General features: G+C 51.8%; 2 protein-coding genes across 7 annotated transcripts in view; both read left to right on the top strand.

The window, feature by feature from the left end:
- Nucleotides 1-24275, top strand: part of MYH10 (myosin heavy chain 10) — a 273556-nt gene that overhangs the window by 5512 nt on the left and 243769 nt on the right. The window lies entirely within an intron of this gene.
- Nucleotides 1-24275, top strand: part of PIK3R5 (phosphoinositide-3-kinase regulatory subunit 5) — a 56987-nt gene that overhangs the window by 13820 nt on the left and 18892 nt on the right. Inside the window, exons 1-2 of one of the 3 annotated variants that reach the window (XM_061461951.1) lie at nt 14758-15045; nt 16595-16704. In XM_061461951.1, the coding sequence (XP_061317935.1) occupies nt 16608-16704 (97 nt within the window). In that variant the 5' untranslated portion in view covers nt 14758-15045; nt 16595-16607. Of the gene's footprint in view, nt 1-14757; nt 15046-16594; nt 16705-24275 lie in introns of those variants that run through there. The other 2 variants (XM_061461949.1, XM_061461950.1) reach the window with 2 other exon arrangements.

Below are 24275 nucleotides of genomic sequence, written 5' to 3'. Positions count from 1 at the left end.
CTATTTAGAGTGAGGTTGGAGGGCCTGTTAGAAAAGGTCTGGTTGGGAGCATTGTCTAGAGAGGAGGTGCTGTCACCAGTGTTGGCTGTGAGAATAGGCAGCATGGAGCAGTTGTGAGTCCAGCACTAGAGCTGATCCTTTGTGTAAGAGAAGGACTAGATATAAGATTATGGAATACAGCTATAATTATGGAATATATACACACAGAGACGTAAAGTTTGTAGTCCTGGTTAGAGGTATCTGACCAGTCCTGTGGGTATCATTGACATATTTCAACAATGCAGAAGGCCCTGATCTAGATCATCTGCTGCTGGAGGACTGAACTTCCACAGGTAGGGCTGTTCTGCTCTCCAGGCTGAAATGGGCTCAGGGCATGGGCTAAATCATGTTCAATTTGGGCAGATAAGAAAAGTATTTTCAGGTTTTGCCTGTTTTGGGGTTGCTAATAAGAGAAGCTGGGATTCAGCTACTGTCACCTGCTTGGTTAGGTCCTGAATCTCTATCCAAGACAAATGGCTGCAGATTTTTGTCTAAGAGGGTGAGGGTCAGCTCCAGCGTGGATAGCATCTCCCTGGTGATATTTCACCTTGAACTGGAGCTTTTTGTCTTTGAAAGACAAAGCAAAGCCGGAAGAGTCACCTTCATCTGGGCGTGATAATAAAGCCCAACTTGAGTGCTGTGGGGCCAGATTTCCAGCTCTCGGTGCAGTCACAGTGTTTGTGCTGTGTGGTTTGATTGCAAACAGGCAGAGCAGCTCTGCCATGATGTGAACACGGTTATTTGGCCTATTCAGACACTGTTTCTTAGTATCCAGATTACTGCTGAAATTCTAAGGGGATGTCTTGTGATGGTACGATGGAGATTATGATCTGTTGGATTACTTTGACAGTTGATTTAACCCCAAATTTCAGATCTCAGCAGGCAGCCTAGTCTGTCCTTTCTGGGGATGCTGCTGTGCTTTAGGAGTGGTCACAGGAGTTGGATACATCAAATAGATGAAGCAAAGTCTTTGACACCAGAATTGTTACTGGGGGCAGGTTTTGTGTGTACAGGACTGCACTTTCTTCCCAAAGCCAAGGTCAGGAGGTTGATGCATGCACACTGTGTGCCTGCCTCCGAACCCCCCCAGTGAAGGTGCATGGAGGGCAGGCAGCAACCTGGAGCTGGTTGTCTTGGGTCCCCTTTGGGGTGAGCTCCTTGTGTGCCAGGTGATGCTTTGTGCTGGGAGTGAGAAACTCCTCCAGCCTGTGGGTTCTTCGTTTTGCTCTAATTTTAACAGCCGCGCTTGGGGTGAGTTCTTTGAAGCCTTAATTGCAATTATGGATCTTCCTCTGTTCCCAGGTCTGCCCTAATTGGCTTCCTGTGAGAATTTACAAAGCTGCTAAAAACAAAACTGCTGGTTTTGTGTGGGACTTGGTGGCGTGAGATTCCTGAGCCCAAATAAAACTCAGCTCAGCCGAGGCTTCTCGTGCTGCTGCCATCAGACCCATGGCCAGACGCTCACAAGGGTGGCATTATACCAAGCGTAAGCTGATTTACATGCTTGCATTCTCAAAGTGCTAATCTATTTTGATTTTTTTTCTTTCCTCTCCCCTCTCTGTTTCTTTTCAGCCCTCTAATCTCCTGCGATCCCTGCCAGGTTCCCAGCTCCTTTGGCTGGAATAGGCCCCAGCTAAATCCTTTATCTGTCTATTTGGCAACCCTGGGCGAAGTAGTTAGCAAACGAATGACACTTTTTCCCGGCTCATTAATTAGATTTACTGAGCTGAGTGGTTGCTGCTGTAATAGTCTGGACAAGGCAGTTCTGTATTTGGCTTCTTAGGAATTTGGGGTTGAAAAAAGCAGAGCTCCAAGGCAGTTCTGGTACTTGTGGTCGGATCCACAGTTCCCCTGGGTGTGCTACCATTGGGAACACGTGTTTTTCTCATGCATAGCTGTATTGCTGCTGTTTGCGGCTCCCTGAACAGTTCTGATTGTGTGTCATTGGTTTACTGCATGAAAAGTTTGAGGATGGGTATCTGGGTGCTCTGCTCTTGAGGAGCCCGGAGCAGGATGTCATGGTTAAGGCAAGTGGTTCTTGTGGGTTAGAAAGAACCTTGTGAAATACTGGTATGCTTTTATGTGTGAGCTATGCTATTTGACATGTCCTGCTCTGTCAGCCTTTCCTGCCAGGGTTATAAAGGGGATTGTGAAGGTTACATTAGGAAATAAACATGACAGGATGGAAGAAAACTGGGGATCTACAAGAAACCTGGAGAGGGGCTTTGGACAAGGGCCTGTAGGGACAGGCCAAGGGGAATGGCTTTAACCTGCCAGAGGGGAGACTGAGCTGAGCTCTTAGGCAGAAGCTCTTCCCTGTGAGGGTGCTGAGGCGCTGGCACAGGGTGCCCAGAGAAGCTGTGGCTGCCCCATCCCTGGCAGTGCTCAAGGCCAGGTTGGACACAGGGGCTTGGAGCAAGCTGCTCTAGTGGAAGGGGTCCCTGCCTGTGGCAGGGGTTGGGACTGGAGGAGCTTTAAGGTCCCTTCCAACACAAACCAGTCCAGATTTTGATTTTTCTGTCACTGCTTTGGAGCCAGTGGCCAATGGAGCTGCAGCAGGAGCCCCTGCCCCTCCTGCTGAGGGAGGAAACAAGCACAGAGAGGTCACTCACCACGCCATGGCACCGTAGCTCCTGGTTTCTATTGCAGACTTTCGGTTCCCTTTGTAACCACCAGACAGCACAGTCTTCTCAGCTCAAGGTCTGAGCGCTCCAGGAGGGAGGCAAGTGCTGGGGTCTTGTCATCTGCTGCACCCTTGGGACGCAGTGCCAGGGCACTGGGGCACCCTGCGGAGGCTTATGGTGCTTGTCATGTTGTGTGCTGCTGTTGCTGTCATCCCATTCACAAGGGCAACTCTAACATGGAGACACCAGAGTGGGGGTCAGCGTGCTTGGGGACACAGGGAGCGGGGTGTCCCCAGAAAAGGAGCAGCAGTGCTAAGCAGGGCACAGTTTAAGCTCATTTGTAGGGGGCACTTTGTCGATATAAACATCTGAACCAAAAATTACTTGCCCAGGGTTGGATGTGTCTCACTCGCTTGGCCTCCTCCAGTCCTGCAGATCTTGCAGGATGTGGCTCTGCTTGTCTCCAATTCCTCAAGACTGCCAAGGCTTTCCCTATAGAAGGGGACACAGGACTGAGTCCCTTTGCCTGTGTTCAGTTGAACATCTGACCTGGTTGGTCAGATGCTGTGGCTGGTGCTGTGTGCTCTGAAATGGCACCTCAGGAAGGTGACCTTGCTCCTCTCCTGAGCACGGCCACAGTGATGGAGGCTCTGTGCAGACTTGTGGCTGCTTCAGCCCATGCCCGGTGCAGGGTCTGCCCCATCAGCTGATGTCACTGGATGTGAGAGGGTCTGGTCCCCTTTTCCTGGTCCTTGCATCCAGTCACTGTTGAGAGCAGTGGGGTGAAGTGAAAACTCGTGCTCATGGAGAGGAGTCAATGCTTTTAGCACAGGCTTCCTGAAGTCCATGTTAACTTCTGTTGTACTGTGTCCAACAGGAGACAACTGTTTAAAGAACTGAAGGGCAGCTGTAGGCAAAACCAAACATGGATGCTACATGTGCTCTCTAATCTCAATACCCTGCCTGCTAAAAGACAACTGAGCTGGTGCAGGGCCTGGAGCACAAGTGTGATGGGGAATGGCTGAGGGACCTGGGGGGTTCAGTCTGGAGAAGAGAAGGCTCAGGGGGGACCTGATGGCTCCCTACAAGTGCCTGGCAGGAGGATGGAGCCAGGAGGGGCTGGGCTCTGCTCCCAAGGAACAAGGGATGGGACAAGAGGAAACGGCCTCAAGCTGCCCCAGGGCAGGTTTAGATGGAGCTGAGGAACAATTCCTGCCCCAGAGGGTGCTCAGGCATTGGAACAGGCTGCCCAGGGCAGGGCTGCAGGCACCGTCCCTGCAGGTGTTCACACAGTGTGGGGACGAGGCCTCAGTGCCATGGGTTAGGGGTGGCCTCGGCAGTGCTGGGCAAGGGTTGGACTTGAATCATCAAGGTCTTTTCCAACCCAATTGATTCTATGATTCAAATTGTGCTAGGTTGGCTGATAAAAAGCCAGACACTGGTGATCTGTAATAAGGATCACAGGGCAGACCTGCAGCAGTTACTGGAGGCAGTTTTGTAGGCAAAGAGCTGGGGGAGGAGAGCAGAAGTAGCTGTGAGATGTCAGAAAGCTGAGACCTGAAGCAATTTGCACTTAACCCACTTGAGAGCTGCCCTCCCAGAGAGTGGCAGTTGTTTATCTGCCAGGGACCCACCGCTGCTAGAAGCAAATTGTCACCTCATTCTGCTAAGGGCAGAGGGGTCAGGCTCACTGATGAGACAGGTCCTTGCACCCCCCCATTTAATCTGGAGGGCAGAGTGTATTCCCGAAGGGAGGTGAGCTTCCCAGGGAGGTGTGCCCATCACCTCTCCGGGTCTTTGATCCCTCCTGGGGGTGGCAGATGCGAGACAGAAGCTTGAACTGTCAGAATAACCTCCCAGCGATGTTGAAATCACGTTTTGAAGTTAAAGCAGAGAAACAACGAGAGCTCCCTGAAGCAGGAAAGGAGGGGGATAGGAGCTGCCAGCTGGGGGTGCTGGGGTGGGAAGCCCATGGATCTGCTTGGAGCATCCTAAGGCTGTGTGCGAGTGGAGCAGAGTGGCCTCACCTTGCTGACTTTTCCCAGAGGCACCCTCGGAACCAACACAGTCCCCAGTGATCGGCTGAGCTCAGGTGTGACCCGAGCTGAGTACTGTGGGTGAAATGGAAGGGGCGGAAAAGCACAGAAAAAATGTGGGGACTGGATTTTACAGCAGCTCCGAGGGCGAAATGCTTGGGTTCAAGAGGCTGTCGGGACGCTGGCCTGGCCCCGTCTTCCTGGGTGACCTGTGTAAAGTCACTTTGCCTTTCCCCATCAGCCTCGGCTCCCCATCACTGCAGGGCAATAGTGCGGTTTTCTTTCTCAGGACAGCGATTTGAGGATAACGTCTAAGTGTGGCACAGAGGGAATGGGGGGGGGGGTGTGTGTGTGAATAATTTCCAAAGATCACAGCTCTTGGGAGCTGGTGCTAATCTGGGCTTTGGGAATCAAGGTTTCAGCCTTGGGGCTGTCACATGGTTTCTCAAGCACAGCCTGGAAACTGCAGTTTTTAATGTCTAACAGCCATGAAAGCACTGGGGCTGTTCCCATTGGAAGGGACCTTAAACTTGGGACGCAGTTCCAACCCCTGCCATGGGCAGGGACACCTTCCACTAGGGCAGGATGCTCCAAGCCCCTGTGTCCAACCTGCTCTTGAACACTGCCAGGGATGGGGCAGCCACAGCTTCTCTGGGCACCCTGTGCCAGCGCCTCAGCACCCTCCCAGGGAAGAGCTTCTGCCTAAGAGCTCAGCTCAGTCTCCCCTCTGGCAGGTTAAAGCCATTCCCCTTGGCCTGTCACTACAGGCCCTTGTCCAAAGCCCCTCTCCAGGTTTCCTGCAGCCCCTTTAGGCACTGGAGCTGCTCTCAGGTCTCCCTGGAGCCTCTTCTGCAGGCTGAATCAGCCCAGCTATTTTTTCCCCTCTCTTTATGCAGCTCTCTGATGAAGCAGCATGTGTCCCATGATCCATTGGAGGGGTTCTGCTCAAACCTGAGCTCCTCACAGGGCTCTAATGCATCACCCTGATCTGCAGCTGCTCCAGGTTGTGGCTGTGGTTAGCATGATTATGGGTACTGCTGAGCACAGTTGGGAATGGAGGAAAGGATGATGGGAATGGAGAAGTGTGAGGCTGGCACACCTATTGTGAGGGTGCAGGATGGAAGAGGGGAACCCACAGGTTTGAAACCAAGGTCAGCATCTTCAGTGCCAGGCATGAAGAGGAAGATTGGGCCAGTGATGGTTCTGGGGGCTCAGTCCTGGTTTGCTAAAAGCACAGCTTGTAGCCCGGTGCTCCTCAGGGAGCTGCAGTACTGGGTCTGTGAGCTGCAGCTGGGCTGTCACTTGCTCCCATCTGTGCCTGTGGCCTGGGGCTGGGCAGGCTCATGCTTTCAGTAGCTGCTGTCACAGGGTGCTGTCACCCTCAGCCCCACACCAGCCCAGCCCAAAACACTCCTGCTCCCGCTGTGTGGGGGATGTGGCTGGGCTCAAGGGTGTCAGCGCTGCCATGGGGTCAGTGTCCCATGTCCTTTGTGGTGCTGCTGCATCCGGGGACTAAAGGGCTTTAACTGGCCTGTTGGGACCCAAACCCAAGGAACATCAGATGCCCAAGCTGCTATGAGCCACAGTGGCTCTTCGGCCACTGTTCGTCCCTCTGTATTGGTGAGAGGAGGACCCTGGTGATGAGCCCATGAAGGGTATGACCCAGAGGTCTTCACTAGCAGTATCCTCCTGATGAAACCCAGTCACATCCGCCTCGCGTTTGAGACTCAGAGGAGACTTTGTCCCGTGGGACAATAGGAGGATTTCGGTCCCATCAGCAGCAGACCCTGCGTCAGCTCCAGCTACACCCCTGTAGTTACCTTTTGCAATGAGGACATGCTTGGATGAGTTTGCTCATCGGCTCCCCACCCATCATCACTTGATCCCCTATTCCAGAGTGGAGAGCTGATGGCAGACCTGCTTCGTCCCAGCAACCATATCGCTGCTAACAGCCCCAGATGTGTGAGGATTGTAGTGCACAGGGTGTGCCTTCATACCAGGGGTGTTAACCTCTGCTCCAATTCAGCTTAAAACCAAAGGGTGTAGAGGTTAATCTGATCATGGTTTGCTTGTTTTTTTTTTATTAGATAAGCCTATTAGATAAGCCTCTGTTTTTTTTATTAGATAACAAAATTCAATGGCATGGAGCATTGGGCTGGTTCTTCCTTCAGAGCAATCCCCAGGTCATTCAGAGCAGGTATTGCCATTGCACCACTTTAGAACAAAGGAAGAAAACAGAGACAAAACTGAAAACAGGAACCATCAGATAAACAATGCTGCTGGCCCTGAGCTGAGCTCCTTCCTGCTCTCAGCCATCTGGAGAGTCAGCTCCAGGGAGCCCAGCTCTGCCAGCCGGCTCCTCCCAACAGGGAAGCCAGCTGGGAGACCATAGAAAAACTTTCCCATTCATAAAACCCCTTGTCAGGAGGTGGGTTGAGCACCTGGGTCTCCTCCTCCTCCAAGCATGTGCAGTCAAGATGCCCCAAGTTCACCCAAGATGTTTCGCCCGCTGTGCCGTGGGGTTAATGTCTTGCTTCAGCTCCGAGGAAGCCACAAGAGTTTCCACAGGGGTGAAGAACTGAGAGGCAATGGCTGGTGAGCTCTCAAGTGCCGTTAGTGCTCAGGGTTACAGCTGCCTCAGGTGTAGTGATGGGTGAACCAGTGCAGAAGCATCCTTGGTGGCAGGAACCTGCCTGGGTACCGGTTTTCTCAGCCAGTGTCACTGAAAACTGGTGTGATGCTGGTCCCAGGGACAGCTGGCTTGGTGGGGTCTTGCTCATTGCACCATGAACCTGAACACGGGTGTGTGGAAAATGTTTCATTTGATCAGAATGAGAAGTTTCGTTTTTTTCTGGCTTGATTTTTACTTTTTCAATTGCAGTCAGATGAGTGCAAACGCTGTTTCTAAATGAGGAGGTGAAAGGTTTTGGCCTGAGTCTTCGAGGCTCAGAGGGAGGGTCACTCCTCCGCTTGTGCACCCTCTGAGCAGATGCATTTTGCTGAAATCCAGTCCAATTCCCTGAGGAATTTGTTTCTCCAATTATTTTGCTCTTTTTGCTAAGTTTCTTTGCATCCAGTTTTTGCTGCTACTCCCAGTTAATCTGTTGCTTTCGTTGCATGCCCTTCTGAAAACACGACCCTCATGCGGCATCTCCATTATCATTGGACTAGTCCTAAAGCCACCCCGTGTGCTGACCTGCATGTGGGACATGGCAAAGCTGTATCCTGGTATCTGGTCCTGATGCCTGAAGTACGTGGGCTTGCCTGCCAGTGAGTGGTGCAAGTCCTAATGCTGTAAAACAGGTCTGAGACTTCATCAGCTTGAGCTGATTCCTGAGCTAAAGACAGTGGAGGGGTGCAGCATCAGAACACTGCTTCTGGTATTTGTCATTCCTTAAATTCTTTCTTTGGAGCTCTGTCTCTGAAGCAAAGAGGTTTCAATTTGGAGTTGGTGTTCGTACCTCTCGGTTTTATTGTTTTGGAGTTTGCAGTGTCCATCCTGTAAGTATTAGCCTTGAGCTCAGGCTGCTAATGCAGGTAATCTTGGGGGTGAAACTTGGGAAATCACGATTCCCATTTGCAGCAACGTAAGGAGCTTGGATGGAGGTGCTTGTGTAGGGCTGACGTGTCTTAGGCATTTCTCAGCTTCCTGTTGGCTTTCTCTTCTGATCCGCTGAGCTGGGGTACTTAGTGCTGGCTCAACAGAGCAAAGCTGTACCAAGGGGAGCTGGTTTTGTGATTACCACTGAAAAGTGCCCTTGCTGTGGGATCTACAGCCCAAACTCGCTTGCCCTACTTCGCTGAAGGCTCAAGCTCTTTACCCCCAGCCGCTCGAGAAGCCTCTCCTCTTCCTGTGGCTCTCAAAGAACTGCTGCAGACCCGTACCCTGGGTAATTGGCTTCCCGCGACCACAGCAGCTCTGCTTTATAGGCACGGGGATTGCGGTGCTGGTTTTGGTGGTGTCACTTGGGGCTATGTGATGCTGAGTGCTGCCGCAGCGACGTCGTGTGTGGAGCTTGGTGGTTGCTCAGTTCCCAGCTCCCCTTCTCACCCTCCTGCAGGTCTTGCAGCATGGCCTCACAGCTCAGGGCATTGCCCCCTCCGGTGCCTTCATCCCTGCCCTGGGATCAGAGCATCTGTGGTGCCAGGCTGGGAAAGTCACGCTGAGCAGTAAAAAGCAAATCCTGCCCTGTGTTAGGAGAGACGTAGAATCACAGAATGATTTGGGTTGGGAGGGACCTTAAAGTTCATCTAGCTCCAACCCCCTGCCATGGGCAGGGACACGTTCCACTAGAGCAGGTTGCTCCACTTGACCAGGGCTTTGGACAAGGGTCTTTAGGGACAGGCCAAGGGGAATGGCTTTAACCTGCCAGAGGGGAGACTGAGATGAGCTCTTAGGCAGAAGCACAGGGTGCCCAGAGAAGCTGTGGCTGCCCCATCCCTGGCAGTGTTCAAGGCCAGGTTGGACACGGGCTTGGAGCAAGCTGCTCTAGTGGAAGGACCTGAAGTCTCTTCCAACCCAAACCATTCTGTGATTCTCATCATGTTGCATTCAGTGGCGAGCAACAGGCATGTCCTGGCAGGACACCAGTCACCATCCTCCATACCCCTTTGGCACAAGCTGAGCAGCCTCGGGTAAGCTGTTCACAAAGAGGTGTCTGAGTTCAGCTGTTGGCAGTTTGGTGAGATGAATCACATCTTGTGTGTTGATTTTTTTGGGCTGGGCTGAGCCCCCCTTCCTGCCCTGCTGCAAAGAGCCCTATGGGCCCCCCAGCCTCTCTGTGCCTGCAGTGGGATAGCCTGGCTAGCACCCAGGGAGAGCAGGCAGCCGAACCTGGGCAGAAACCTGGCTGCTGGTTTGCCCTTTTTGTATTACCTTTGTAGGTGCTGTTCGATGTTAAAAGGACTCTGAAACTGCTTTTGCACATTAGGTGTTTTCCCTGCTCTGTGGTGGGAGTCTCTTGTTCAGCCCAGTTCTCAGACAGTGAGAACAAGGAGCGATCTCCGAGTCTTAGTAAGCTTTCCAGTTCACATTTTCTGGTGTAAATGACGCTTTGTAGTTCAGCAAGACAACACCACTGGAGGGGTACTCGGGTCCCGTTGTGCTGCTGTGCCCTGTTCTTTATCTCGAGGAACCTTCCAGGCTGGTACCTCTTCTTTTCCTGAGGCAGCATTTACCACTAAGAAACCACAGAATAGTTTGAGTAGGAAGGGACCTTAAAGCTCATCCAGTTCCAACCCCTTGCCACTTGCAGGGACACCTTCCACTGGAGCAGGTTGATTAAATCAATTTCTGTTAGCCTATAGGGATGACCTGTGCCATTCCTGTAGTGAAGTCATGTCCCTTAGTGCGGTTATCCCGTAGGCACAGATGCTGTTTTTATTCCAGAAGCTGGTTTTCTTGTGCCATGAGTTTTATCTTCTACTTTAAGATGAAATTACTGATGAAACCTCTTTCCCATTTCACTTCCAAATGCTGCACTTCACTGAGAATCCTGCATTATGTGCAAATCCCACAGCAATTTTAAGGTTACTGGTTCATATAATGGCTTGTTGCTCATCTGTTACATGAAGACTTTCTGTGTGTGCTGCTCCATCCAGCTCTCCCAGAGTAGGGGGCTGATCTTCCAGAGCAGTTCAAGAAATGGGTTGCATCTGTTGCTGGTGGGATCTTGCAGCAGACAAACCCATCCTTCCCAGCAGAGATGAATCCTGGATACCCTGAATGTGGAATTTGTCAGTGATGAGCAGTACAGCTCATTCCTGGCTGTAGTTTTGCATAGTGATGGGATTGCTGAACTGCCCAGCTAGCCCTGTGTGTCCAAGAGGCCAAATGCTTTCCTGTGTTGCTTGTTCAAACCAATCAACCTTCTGGGGACTTTGATCTTCTGAAAAGCCACCTTGGTCTGGGTGTCTATCACAAGTGTGCCAATCAGTGCCTTTCTGTCTGGATGACTCCTTGGCATGTGCATTCTGCATACTGGTATTGTGGGTCCTCCCAGCCAGACTCCTGAGTCTGCACTGCTCCTTGGAGCTGTTTCTGTTCTGGATCATTCATTGGTACCCTGATGGCAACAAATACATCATTTGCCCGTTGCATTTTTTCCACCCCTTAGCCTGCCCTTCCAGCCCTGTGCTGGATGATCCTGTCCTGCTGCCCCTTCTCAACAACATTTAGGTGATGTTTACCACTTAAATTCTGCTTTTTGGATGTGTCTTGCTCAGAGGCCCATCACTGAGGTCTTCATGACCCACCTTGGAGTAGAGCATGAATGAGACATCCATGTTCTCTTCTGCCCCTCCTGTGCGTACTGTCAGGCTAGATGGTACGAGTTGATCAACCTGGGCTTGGTGCTTTCAGCATTAAATTAACAGGTTTTTGTTTCAGATTCTACTTTCTGTCCTGAAAGAAGGTGCTTAATTTCTGTTGTCCTCTTCCTTTCCTCTCTCTACTCCCTAAGGAAAGTGGGAAGATAGCAGAGGGGGATTACATCTTCTTCCCCAGTTTTGTTTGCCTGCTGGTTGTATTTTGCTATGCGAGTAACAGCAGATAGCATCATGAGGATCTAACTGTGGTTCACGTTTCTAATCTCTCCTGTTCCAAGTAATTTGGCTCCTTTCTTTATAGATGAGAGAATGGGGCAGTCCCACAGGGTGCCCAGGCACTGCTATGACTGGCTTCTCAAGAAATTCAACCCAATGACGTTTTTACTCCTATCCCTTGCTCTCAAGCCTGTACCACTACATGGCAATGGTGTGGTGATGATCTCTGCAAGCCAACATGTCTGGGATAGGTGGTAGGTGTATGGGTGGATTTGCAGAGATGTAAGAGCTGATTTGTCTGTTTGCCCTCCATGCCCACATCGGTGGTTGGTTATGGTCAGTTCTTCCATGGACAGGGTTTGGTAAGACCTTGGTCTGGTTTTTGCCAGATGGGTTTTTGAAGGGATTCATGTTGCTGCTCTGCTGCCTGTTGCTCTGTTGGTTCAGGGACTAGAGACTCCCTGGAGCAGAGGTTTTGCAGTCCAAGGAGTGAAGGTCTCTCATGGTCCCTGCCACGGCATGATGTGCTCTTAGTGCTCAGGGTAAGAGCAACTTTCATCCTTGCTCAATGAGACAGGAACCTGAGGCCCTATAAGGCAGTTGTGTGGTGCTGGGCTGGTCGGATGATGCCACTGTCCTTTGTGAGCACCCTGAAAGGATGTTTGTCAAACCAGTCACCTCCTGGATCTTTTGATACACCGCCTTTGTGTGGTTTGAACGAACATCTTATCACCTTCATCTCCCTGCTCTTTGCTGAGCGCTCAAGTAGTAAACACGTAAAGGCTGAAGCTTGAATCTTAAAAATCGCAGGTTCCTCCCCTCATTGCCCTGATTTCTACAAAGACTTCCTCCAGCTGCTCCATCTCTCAGATCTGAGTTTCTATCTTTGGCTCCTGTATGGGTGTAGAGGCAGTAAAATCTTGCAAGCTAAGGTTAGTTAAACCCCAAGATTTCTTCTGTAATATAAGAAAAGCAGGCACTTTCGTTGGAGGAGGTACCATGCACGGTGCAGCCGCACATCCATCTCCACTGCGATGGGGATGCATCTCCCAAAGCTCCCATCCTGCCTGTTGCCCACTGACCATTTTGAGGAGGCAGAAAGCTGAAGTGCTCTTCAAGGGAGATGATGACCTTGCTGGGGTGCTCGTATGAGGATCTTGCCCTGAAAAAAAGCTCTGGGTAGGATCAATTTGCTTTAATTCACAATGAAGTGGTTTTCCTTCTATTGCAGCATCAGCCCAAGCTTCTTTTTCCTTTAGCCTCATCAGGCTTCCTGCCCTTTTCTTCTCAGTGCCCTAGGCTCTACTGCAGCAGTGAGCCAAGTGCTGAGCCACCTCCTCACATCAACCCATGAGTTAGTATCTCCACGAGGCAGCCAGTGTCCCTCCACCCATTGTGGCTCTCAGCAAACCTGGGCAGCATATCCACGAGCTGATCCTGTGGGTGAAGGAGCTTGTTTTTCCTCTCCCGTTTCCTGCCTGGGATGCTCAGCAGTTTTGGAACAATCAGGGCAGGAAAGGGCATTATCCTGCTGTGCAGGTACCCGGAGCTTTCTCTAGTGCTGGTGAAGTGGTGCGTTGCTTCCCTGCTGCAGGGTCCCCTCAGAGAAGGTAAAGGACTTTCAGCCAGGTCCTTTCCTGCATGTGGGAGATCCTGCTGGATTTGCTGTCATGGAAGGGATCTTTGAACTCTTTCCCTCTGTCCCAATCTAATGGTGATTGTCCTGGACTCCACCGCAGATCAAAGCAGTACTTTGGATGTTGAAGCTAGGACATGTGGACTTTAATACAAGTGTGTCTCCTTGCAGAAAAGCCTGTGTGACCCCCCCTTTGCCTTCTCATGTGCCCTGTCCTGACCATGTTGGAACTGCTAATGGCCTCAGTCATCTCCTTGAATTGGCTGCTGTGTGCAGAGGGACCTTCTGCTCCTGGAGCAGCATCATACTGGGCATGAAGGAGCTGAAGTGTTTTCCTTTGCTCTGATACTGAGAAGCAAAGCTGTGAAGGGGAAAGGTCCCAGGGCTGTGAAGGCAAGCAGGGACAGCACGTTCTGTCTCAGCTGAGTGGAAAGCCCCTGTCATGGAGCTGTGACACCCTGAGGATTCCTGCAGCTTTGGGCTTCACGGCCCAGCAAAAGATTCATTTTTGGTGGTGGTGGGGTTTTTTCATACTGTATGGTTTGCATGGTGTTTGGGTGTTGCTTTTAAGGCACATAGTTACTGCAGAAGGGAAACCAATCTCTTCTTAGAGAACAGCCAGGGCTTGAAGTCCCATAGCTTGATTTTGTAAGGCTGGGGTTCAACACATGAGGCATGGTGGGATAAATCCCTTCTTGCTTTGCTCAGCTCCTACCAAGCCTGTGCCGAGCACGAGTGGCAGTTGATCCAGCCACACTTTTCTGTACACAGTATGTACGCATCTCTAAAGAGGGGTGGTTAATGCCTTGTCCAAGGGTGATACTCAGATGCTGCCTGAGGATGTTCCCGTCAAGTGCTGCAGTGTCTTCTCTGTTCCTGCCTCCTAGGAGCAATATCTGTAGGTGCTTCACAGTGGGGCTGTACAGATGTGAGGGCTTTGTGTTGCATTTCCTGGCAGGAGAGCTGTGATGATCCGGTGTTGGTCTCTTGTTACCCTCCCTGCTGTCTTGTTGGTCCATCAAACCCCTTCTCTTTTCCCTGGGTGGTGGTTGAGCTCTATTTGAGTTGTTGACACCTGAGAGAGAGGTAGGGAAGCCCACATCTTTTGCAATGCGTTGTTCTGCTTGGAAATGTGCTGAGCAGCAGCCAGCCTTGATGATGAGGGTGTCCCCAAAGGGTGCCACAGCATGACTGCTTGCAGCGTTCACCCTGGCCTGTTGTGAAACATGCCACAGGCAGGTCACTGCATGGGGCCTCCCTTTCCACCGGCTCCCAATACCTCTGGTTTTGCTCTTGGTTTAGCACTTCTGCTACTGGGAGTCCAGCGGGAGGGAGATGATGGAGGGACAGATTCAAAGAGCTGCTGAACACCATCATAAACCATTGCAAAGCACTAAAGAACCTTGACAACACTTGTCTTGGTGTTCCTGAGGTGCTTAACGGAGCTCTTTGGAAAGTCTGCTAACATCCTCCAGAACTATCCCTGTGCTACATTTTGCTCCCTGTGGGTGGAAAGGAAGGGAGAGTTTGGGGAATAAACAGTAGAAGAGGTTGCAAAGTTCCTGCTCCTTGGTTGCGGTGGACAAGCAGAGTCCTCTCCCATGAAAAAATGCTTCCATAATCACCGCCTTGGGAGGAAAGGTTTAACTTCATGTGTGGTCCATAGCACACCAGGAAAAAAAAAACAACAAACCCAAAGACTGTTTTGTGGTTTGAAAGTTATGGTGATATCTTCCTCCTGATATATTAAATATTTTGTCCTTAAATTCCATTGCTTTCCTGTGCTGAGATCCGAGAGGCATCAGGAAGGGATGACTGGGCTGGTGTGGTGTGAGGACCATGTTCCCCTCCAAGGACCTGAAACAAGCTGACGTGCAGGGAGGTGTATTTTTGTGAGCTGGGTGTTGTAAAGGCCGCTTGTGAGTCACACCGTGCTCTTAGTCACTGCTTTCCTCTTGCCACAAGTCATGACTAAGGTGCTGATGTGCCGATTCCCTGCTCATTCAGTCCTCAGCACCGTGGCGGAGCGCTTCTTGGGTGTTCCTCGTGCACACGCTGTGGATGGATAGAACATGGTGAAGACCGTAATAACAGCCTGTGGTGGTGGGGCACGAGGCGGGAGCCCATGAGACTGTCTGGGGTAAAGGAGAGAGCTTGCATCTGGCAGGTCAGTGGTTGCTTGTTGTGCATTTTTTTGGTGACCTCTCCAGTGGCAGGGCTGGAGCCTCACTGCTCGCTTGGCTCTCAGGGAGCCCCAGCAGCTGGGCATGGCTTTACTGAGCCCTTTGGTGGAAGTGCCAGGAATTCATGTGGGTGGAGATGGCCACGCTGAGTGCACTGAGCAGGGGGAACCTCTGCTGAGATCACAGTGGCTTTTGCTCCTGCCTGCCTGGAGGTGGGGAGCTGTGATGGGCACAGCCGCCACTGAGTGCTGTCAAACACTGACCAAATAAGCAGAGATTTGAGTACTTCGGGATCGCTTTGGAAACTACGTGTGTGGCTTAGGTACAGGGACGTGCTGTTTGGGATGAAAGCAAAGGCCTCCTTGGCAGGGAGTTTTTGTAGTATTGGCAGGCTTTATTTCTTGTTCCTGGATTATTTTTGTGCATTTGTGTTGCCTCCAACCCAAAGTCTCTGGGATGGAGCCATCTCTGTGCTTTGGGAGAGGAGAGAGATGCCTGCCCCAGGGTCCCTCTGGATGCCAGGGTGGCACTGCAGGGGAAGAGGGAGTCTGCCTGGGCATCTGTCTGATTGCTTATGGTTGGGGCAGTTCTGACAGGTAAACGTTTGGACAAGTTGCTTTTTTCATGGTGTCCCAGATACGTATGAATTGGATGGAATAAAGTCATACTGCCACCAGCACAGTCCCTGCTACCCCAGTTTAGGTTTCACCCTGAGCTGTGGTGGAGAAACGAGATGTCCAGGGCTGTGTTGTGAAAGGGGTGCAGCCAGGCATGCAATCTGCAGTTTCACAATGACCTGGGATGTTGGGGCTGAGGCTCCCTCTGTATTTTCCTGCATTGCTGCAGGGACACATGGAACTGTTCTTCATGTTGGCTGGCTGGCAGCAAGGTGACAGTTGAAAGCTTAAGGCTTTCCTGGCTCGTACAAGGTTGGCACTTGAGAATGGGTTTGTGACCATCTCCACTGGACACTAGTTGCCAAGGATGATCCGTGGCTCATATAAGGAGGAGTTTGGGTTCTGCTGTCACTTTTCCCACACTGAACTACATGATCTTTTGAGATCCCTTCCAGCCTGGGCTGTTGTATATTTCCCATCCAGCCCACTGCAAGGTGCTGCAGCTGTAATCTCTTGCTGTGTTATCTTCAATGGAGGCTAACCCACTGTTACCTCCTTGCCACACACACGTGAGCTAGACTTGATCCCTTCCAAAGATGGAAACTGTGAGAAGGCAGATGTGCCTGCAGCAGGTCAGCAAAGGGTGCCTTGGCCCCACAGCCTCTCATGATGGGGTTGTGGATGTGTGCACCTCCTTTTCTTTGCCATGGTTGGGATGCATTACGGGAGCAGAGGGGAAGACAACAGGCTAGCAGACTGGGGTGCATGGTTGGCTTTGGGGTGGGCAGGAGGCAGTAACGGGATGGTGCTTTACCAGGAGGATCTTGTCTTCATTACAGTAGGAGTGTTGTAGTGCTCTCTTCCTTGCACTTGACAGGGACCTGATATGCTAACTTTTTTCCTTCTTTCTGTGTAGGAGATGAATTAAAATGCAGCACACCACGTGCACGGAGGACAGGATCTATCACGCTCTGGAAAGATGTTTACATGGGCTTAGCAGAGATGCGCTCTCCAGCAGATGGGCTGGTAAGTGACCTGTTAACCATGAGCTTGTTCTTCAGCCTCTGAACGATCTGCTGACCTACCTGGGCACCTGGGTAAGAGAGAGCTGCTGGTGCTGCTGGAGGCTTGGAGGCCTTTTCCCCTTTCCAGTGTTCAATGTTAGAGGTAGGATCCAAGATATAGTCAGTCTTCCTGAGCCTCTTGCTGTGGTAGGAAGATGTTGAACAAGTCATGTTAAGTCTTACATGTATATTCATCAGATGCACGGCTTCTTGCCAGTTGTCCATGCCTGAGCTGGAGACAATTAAGCATTCTATGCTTCTCACTATGAGGAAAGACTCCTTTGTGTAATCAGCCAGCCTTGCCTTGCTTTAATGCATGCAGTCCTCAAAACCTATGGGTGTAATCTATTCTGCATTGTCAGAAGCAAGTGTGGAGATATTTTTAAATCTAGACCAGATACCATGGTGACCATAAAGATCTGAGCCATGTTGAGCAGTTTGGGATGCCAGCAGTGAGGCTAGAGCAGCAGTGGGCAGAAGTCATTTTTGAATGTCATTTTGATCTGTCTTCCTCCTCCTGGCATTTGCAGACTGCAGTTACATCACTCCCAAATCCTCTTGTGAATGGAAGAAATGAAATGAATTTGGGGGCCTGTCAAATTCAGATTTCCTTTTGTCTGTTTGCAACCCCTTCTGCTTTTCTGTTTACCTGTAAGTCAGCAAAGTGGTGCAAGCAATGTCCTACCTTCTGCCAAGTACTGCAGTAATCCCTTTGGCCATGCCTGTTTCCTCACCTGCTGGAGTGATGCCAGCAACCTGTGCTGGAGCATCACTCTGTGTCTTGTTTCTGACCAGGACTCATGGGTCCTTTTGGGCTCCCCACGTTCTGGGCAAACTGGCCCTGGAGTGTGACCTATAATCCCCGTTCCTGGAAGCACGAGCTCAGGCTTACGACCGTTCCAGTGCATGTCCAAAGGAGTCCATCGTGCCAAGCCATTCACCGCGCACTGCATAACTTGCCTCTTCCTGTAATTATAATTAATCAATTCCTGTGTCACTCATAATCTCTGCCTTGCTCTAATCCCAGCCCCTCAGTGCTGCTGGTCATGTTAAGGCAGCCTTTAAAAATGACTTCATAACTTTTCTGGTTCATTAGCAAAGACCAGACTGTGTGGGGCAGCGTCGGGGGGTTGTGGGCTCTGCTGGGAACAGCTCTGCTGCCCACTGATCCCTCAGTAATAATGATTTCCCCCCATCTCTCTGCCTGCTGCTTTCAGTCCTCTTCATGTGGGTTTTGAGGGGTTTGGCAGAATGAACTGGCATTCCGAGGAGATCTCGGGCATTTTACACATCAGAAAGTTCCCTTTCATCGAAAACAGTTGTGCTGTTGCCAAAAATGTTCAGCGTGACCGGAGAGCCCTGCTCCCGCAGTGGTTGGTGGATGTGATGTTAATGGCTTTCCTGTGCCATGGCCCCAAGTACCACGGTGGGACAGCTCCGAGAGCAGCGCTGCGTGGCCAAAGCCGCTTCTAAGTACTTTACCCCATGGCATGTCCATGTCGGCTTTGAGGAGCTGCTGTTCCACATCCTACCCCCTTGCAGTCGGAGTAGGAAGTGTTTCATTATTGCGGTAACACATGTGATTTGGGGAAAACAGAGCATAATTCACAGATGTACCCACACCCATAGCAGTGCATCCTATTTCTGTTCAAAATCAGAGCAGAAATGTTTTCAGTCTTCTGACTTCCCCGTATTACAAGCAACAGTTTAATTACTGCTGTGTCAGATCCAGGCTGTTATTTATGGCAGGGCTCTGTTCCTCATATGGTCGGTCAGTGAATCTATCCAGCTTGTTCTAAACTTTGCTGTAGCCTTCTCCTTTCTTGTTTTGAACTTCTTACATCACTTGTATTTCCCAGTTTATTTGCTTTCCCCTCGTTTTTACCATTTCTGCACACCAAAATAGCACCCACGACGCTGCAGCTTTTGGGATGAGACCTTCCGAGGAGATTGTGTTTATTTTTAAGTTATTTAATGCCTTTTTTTAACATAATTTGACAGGAGGTGGCTCCAGAGAGGGTGAGTAATCACTTCCGATGCGTTGTTTCCCCCACTGTGTGACTGAAGAGCTGTAGTCGGTGAAGTCAGCAAAGAGAAGCGCAAGTGCTTTGGCCATCACAGGTTTATACCCTGGGTGAGCCTGTGGTCAGCTCTGGGGTCTAAACAGAGAATCTTTCCTGAACTGCAGCGTTTATTGGAGGAACCAAAGAAAAAGATTGTTTCTGAATCACAAGAAAAAACGTTAGAAAAGTACTAGAAAAGACAACCTCTGGAGACCCTCTTCAGAGTTTCCCTTCCTCCATGTCGCTGCAGAGAGACAATGGTCAAATCACAGTGTGCTAAAGGAAGAAAAATAGCTCATTTCTTGCTGGTGAGCAGTGAAATGGGGGGAGCCTTTGGTGGAGGAGAGTGCTGGGCTTGGGTCTGGCTGCTGGCAGTGCTGGGCTGCTGAGTTTGAGGGGGGCTGGAGGGTCATGGTGAATGGTGAGCTGCTGGAGAGGCTACACAGTGCCCAGGAGGCCCCAGGGATGGGAGGGAGCTGCTGTGTCACTGCCATGGGGCTGCACACAAGTCAGAAGGGATGAAGGATGCCAGTGAGGATGGATGAAGGTCACCGGTGAGCAGGAGGAGGAGGGTTCAGTGATACTTCTCATGTGGCGCCCAGGGAGTTCAGTCTGCTCAGCTGTAATAAAGAGAAGCTTAAGATCCTGCTCAGTTGCAATCATCTAGATACATTCATGGGGAATTGTTCACCCTGGAAAAGAGAAGGCTTCAGAGAGACCTTGTAGCAGTCTTCCAATACCTAAAGGGGCCACAAGAAACCTGGGGAGGGGCTTTAGACAAGGGATGTAGGGACAGGCCAAGGGGAATGGCTTTAACCTGCCAGAGGGGAGACTGAGATGAGCTCTTAGGCAGAAGCTCTTCCCTGTGAGGGTGCTGAGGCGCTGGCACAGGGTGCCCAGAGAAGCTGTGGCTGCCCCATCCCTGGCAGTGTTCAAGGGCAGGTTGGACACAGGGGCTTGGAGCAAGCTGCTCCAGTGGAAGGTGTCCCTGCCCGTGGCAGGGGGTTGGATCTGGATGAACTTTCAGGTGCCTTCCAAACCAAACGAGTCTGGGATTCTACGAATGAACAGATCTGGTGTGGAGATCCTCCAGGTTAATCACCAAGTGGTGAAACGCAGTGCTTGAAATCTTGCAGCGCCAAGTGCGGAATCGGGGTGTGCTGGTTACTAAACCTTGCAAATTTTAACTTTTGAACTGATTTCTCCAGGCTTGTGGGTTTTCTTGCTGAACTCACTGGCAGGCTGGGTGGAAGCGCTTGGGCTGTCTCCAGCCACTATGCCCTCCTCAGGGGGCTCTGGAAGCTGCAGGTTGGAATGCTGCACAGTGCAGCAGGCATCATCCGAGGGGCTGCTGTGACTGTGGGCTTTTGCTGTCTCCTCACCTCCAGTCCCCTGACTTAGGAATTGCTGTGAGTCGGCCCTTCCCTGGGCAGCCCCTTGGAGCAAAGGACCTTGTTCTGGTGAGGACGTAGTGGAAATGGTGGGAGCGGGTCTGGGGGAGGGAGGAAATGGAGACATTTGCTTTCCACCCATCCAACTGTGTCACTTCTGCCAGCAGCTGGAGCCGATGCCAGCCCGAGCGCTGCGGGCGCCGGCAGCTCGTGCATGTGCTGTGGCTGCTTGATTTCTAGTTTTGTGTGTTGTGTTTTTTCCGCTTTGGCAGTTGCCCCGTGAGGTGCAGCCCAGGGGAAACGCCACCGCTGCGGTCAGAGGGGCTGCTCCGGGAGGGGGGCAGCGTGTTCTGCTTCTTAGAAATCACAAAGCTGCATCCTTCCGAGGCCGCTGCTGCTGGCTCCTGCCGTGCTGCAGGCATCTCAAGCGGTGCAGTTGCACCCAGAGCAACCCCCAATGTCAATGCAGGCTTGAGAGCAGCCCTGGAGAGAAGGGGTTGGGGGTACTGCTGGGTTAAAGGCTGGACATGAGCGGGCAATGTCTGTTACCGCAGCGCTCAGCTGTGACCCAGGTGGATGCAGGATGTCTGCAGAAGGATGGAGAGGGTTCTTGCTGGTGGGTGGCTCCTTTCTGCTTTTAATGTCATCTGGGACTTTTGTTCCAGACCTGTGCGCATTAGGAGCGTCACTCGCCATGCCCAAATGTCCCTTTTAGTCTGGATGAAGGGGATATGGCCGCAGGGACTGACTCTGGTCCCAGTGGTTGGGAAGTGGATGCTCTTGACTTGGACTGTGCGTGGAGGGGAGGGGATTCCCACCCAGGTGTGGATGCCCTGTCCTGACTGATGCCTGTCAGTGCCAGACACTTTGCTTTGCAGCATCGTCTGTTGTGTCCAGGATTTTCAAGCTGCATTTCACATTATTTTTAGCAAGGATACAGCTGTTTTGGTGGTTTTGGTTAATGTTCTTTGCCAAATTCAGGATCTCAGACAGTGGCAGCCTGCTGCTTCCTGGCACTTTTTCAATCCCAGGGTAACCTCAGTGCCTTACCATGGCCATGAGTTAAACAGAGTTCCTGCTCATAGTGAAGTTATTCAAATATCCGTGTCTGCATAATAGAATAGTTCGGGTTGGAGGGGAACTTAAGATCACCCAGTTCCAACCCCCCTGCCATGGGCAGGGACACCTCACACTAAACCATGCCACCCAAGGGTCTGTCCAGCCTGGCCTTGAACGCTGCCAGGGCTGGAGCATTCACAACTTCCTTGGGCACCCCATCCTTGTCCTTCAGCAAAGAGTTCCTGTAGAAGACCCCAAAATGGGTCAGAAGACCTCAGGTCTGAATTATCATAGAATCATATAATCCCAGACTGGTTTGGGTTTGAAGGTAACATCGCTCCTCCAGTTCCAACCCCTGCCACGGGCAGGGACCCCTTCCACTAGAGCAGCTTGCTCCAAGCCCCTGTGTCCAACCTGGCCTTGAGCACTGCCAGGGATGGGGCAGCCACAGCTTCTCTGGGCACCCTGTGCCAGCGCCTCAGCACCCTCACAGGGAAGAGCTTCTGCCTAAGAGCTCAGCTCAGTCTCCCCTCTGGCAGGTTAAAGCCATTCCCCTTGGCCTGTCCCTACATCCCTTGTCCCAAGCTCCTCTCCAGGTTTCCTGCAGCCCCTTCAGGCACTGGAGCTGCTCTCAGGTCTCCCCTTCAGGAGCCTTCTCATCTCCAGGCTGAACCAGCCCAGCTCTCAGCTTCCCTCCAGCCCTGCCCTTGTCTCTGCTACCTGCCCGTCCTCCCAGTCCACTCACAGTGCCTTTGTCCCAGCTCCTCCCCAGGGCAGCAGCTCAGCACCTTTCCCTCTGCCCCATTCAGTGCAGAATAAAGCAGCAAGCTGCTGCTGCTGCTGCAGTTTCCTCCTGCCTTGCTCGAGTGAAAGGAAGGAAAGAGCCCTGGTCTTGCTGGGCTATTTGTGTATGTGGTTACACTCGCGCAGGAAGCGGTGTTCTCCGTACCTGGCGATGCGCCCGGCGCAGCTCAGCTCTGCTGCTCCTGTGGCTCCTGCTCCTCATGGCCAGGGCAGCCCAGGGTGGCCACGCCAGGGTCGGGCTCTCACGGATGGAACATCCCTCTCGGCTGAAGCGGGACAGGACGTTTAATACACACATGAGCCGCTTCTTGCCGAGGACAGCAAAGCTCTGGCAGCTTAGAGCACCTCTTGGCTATCCCGCGGGTGCTGCGGCTTTCCCTGGAGGATGCCGCACTCTGGGATAACACTGATTGGTTCAAGCAATCTGTTGGAGTCATTGTCGGCAGGGCCATGGCTTTGTGCCATTGTGCTGGCTTATGAGGGGCTCAAAAGGGAAGCGGAACATCGCTGAGTTACCGGCTCGCTGTGGCCATGGCCTCGCTGATGGGGTATCACGACCTGAGGTTGTGCTCTGGATGTCAGCACATGCACCGAGGTGCCAGGAGGATGAGGCGAATTAAAACTTGGAGCTGTAACTATCAGCGAGTGCATCTGAACTGCTTGGGAACTTCCCAGTGGGAAAACAATTCATTGACAGGGAAAAGCTGCGTGGCAGCAGGGGAGCATTCCCATGGGGGAAGGCTCCTGCCTCTTAATTCGGTGACAGACTGGATAGGCATGAAGGCACAGGAGCAGTGTGTGTCCTAGTAAGCAAACGCCTGTCCACGGAGGGCACATGAAGCCTCTCTTTGCAACCTTAGAGCTAGTTTTGCTTGTCTTGGCATTGGCCTTCTCCTGGCTGGGCCACCACAGCAGACCTCTCCCGTGGTTTAACCTCATCTTGTTTAGCACCTAGAAGGTGTGTAAAGGTGTTTTTATGGCATCTTTGTATGGCTGATGAATTTATAGCCTCTGCATCTAGGGATAATGTTTGAGGGATGGGGCAGACAATGTGCCCTGTGGCTTTGTAGTGAATACACTGTCCTTTTGCCTGCTCATGGCATTGCCTCTTCCTTGGTAGCTCCAGAGGGGCAGGCAATGCACATAGGTTGGTGCCCATGTTTCTGTGCTGCTGAGTAAAAAGCAGATGTATTTGTATTTATTTTTTCCTGAGATCACTAGCCCCACTCCCTGGGGTGTGAGATGCTGTTTCTCTTGGGTTTGCTTTTGGACTGAGACTGAAAGAGCCCCCATGCCAGCACCTCTGAACCCTGCCACGGGCTGTGGCTGAGCTGTGTGGACTGGATCCACTCCTGGTGAAAAAATCCATGGCAGTGTGGAATGGAGATAAAGATGTTAGGCTGTTTGCTTGACATTTCCCCATAACTTCTCTGTAGGGGTCTGTGTGCGGTGCCTGGTCCCTGGCGGGAGGAGGAGGTGCTGCAGGTCCTGGTCTGGTGGAGCTGGCGAGCACCGCCTCCTCCCTTGGGAGCCGAGGCCAGGATGAATGGAGGTGCTCGGCAGCCTTCACACTGATCATTTCCTCTAGAGCCATCTGGGAGGTGGCCCTGACCTCCAAGGAGAGCGATGGCCTCGGGAAACACCTTGGGCCATTGTCACCCGTCAGGTCCCAGCAGCAAGAGGCAGATGTCTGGGGATGGAGGCCGGGAAGGTTTCAGTCAGCAGGAGTGAAGGACTCTCCATCCCTTCACATGGCAATTCACCCCTCAATATGCCTAAACTTCTGGTGGGGTTTAATATATTTAATGGAAATCTAAAGGTGCTAAGAGATGGAATAAATGCTGGGCAGGCTTAATGATGCTGATGTGCATGGCCAGGGTGCGGGGAAGCTGGTTGAGGAGATGGAGCATCTTCCCTCAGGTGTGATGCAGCTGGAGAGGGTTGGATGTGTGCCTGATAGGAACTGAATTTTGCAGGGTTTGAGTGAGTTCATAGTTAGGGCATCCGGGGCGTTTGTGAGAGGGGCTGCAGAGCAAAGGCTTACACCAATGGGTTTTCTGCGCTCAGGCACAATGAAGGTGAGCATCCACCACCCCTCTGGCCTCTGCAGCATGCACATGGCAGTGCAGGCATGTCAGCTACCCAGCTTCCCCGAGGAAGAGGCATCCAGCCGAGCTTGGGCACATTGGGCTGTGCCAGTTGAGTGCTTGGGCATG

This window comes from Pezoporus flaviventris, unplaced genomic scaffold (genome assembly GCF_033815535.1).
Source record: "Pezoporus flaviventris isolate CSIRO_AGI_PZ_B2104156 unplaced genomic scaffold, CSIRO_AGI_Pfla_v1 ptg000034l, whole genome shotgun sequence".
NCBI lineage: Eukaryota > Metazoa > Chordata > Aves > Psittaciformes > Psittacidae > Pezoporus > Pezoporus flaviventris.
This window is presented reverse-complemented; position numbering and strand designations above follow the sequence as displayed.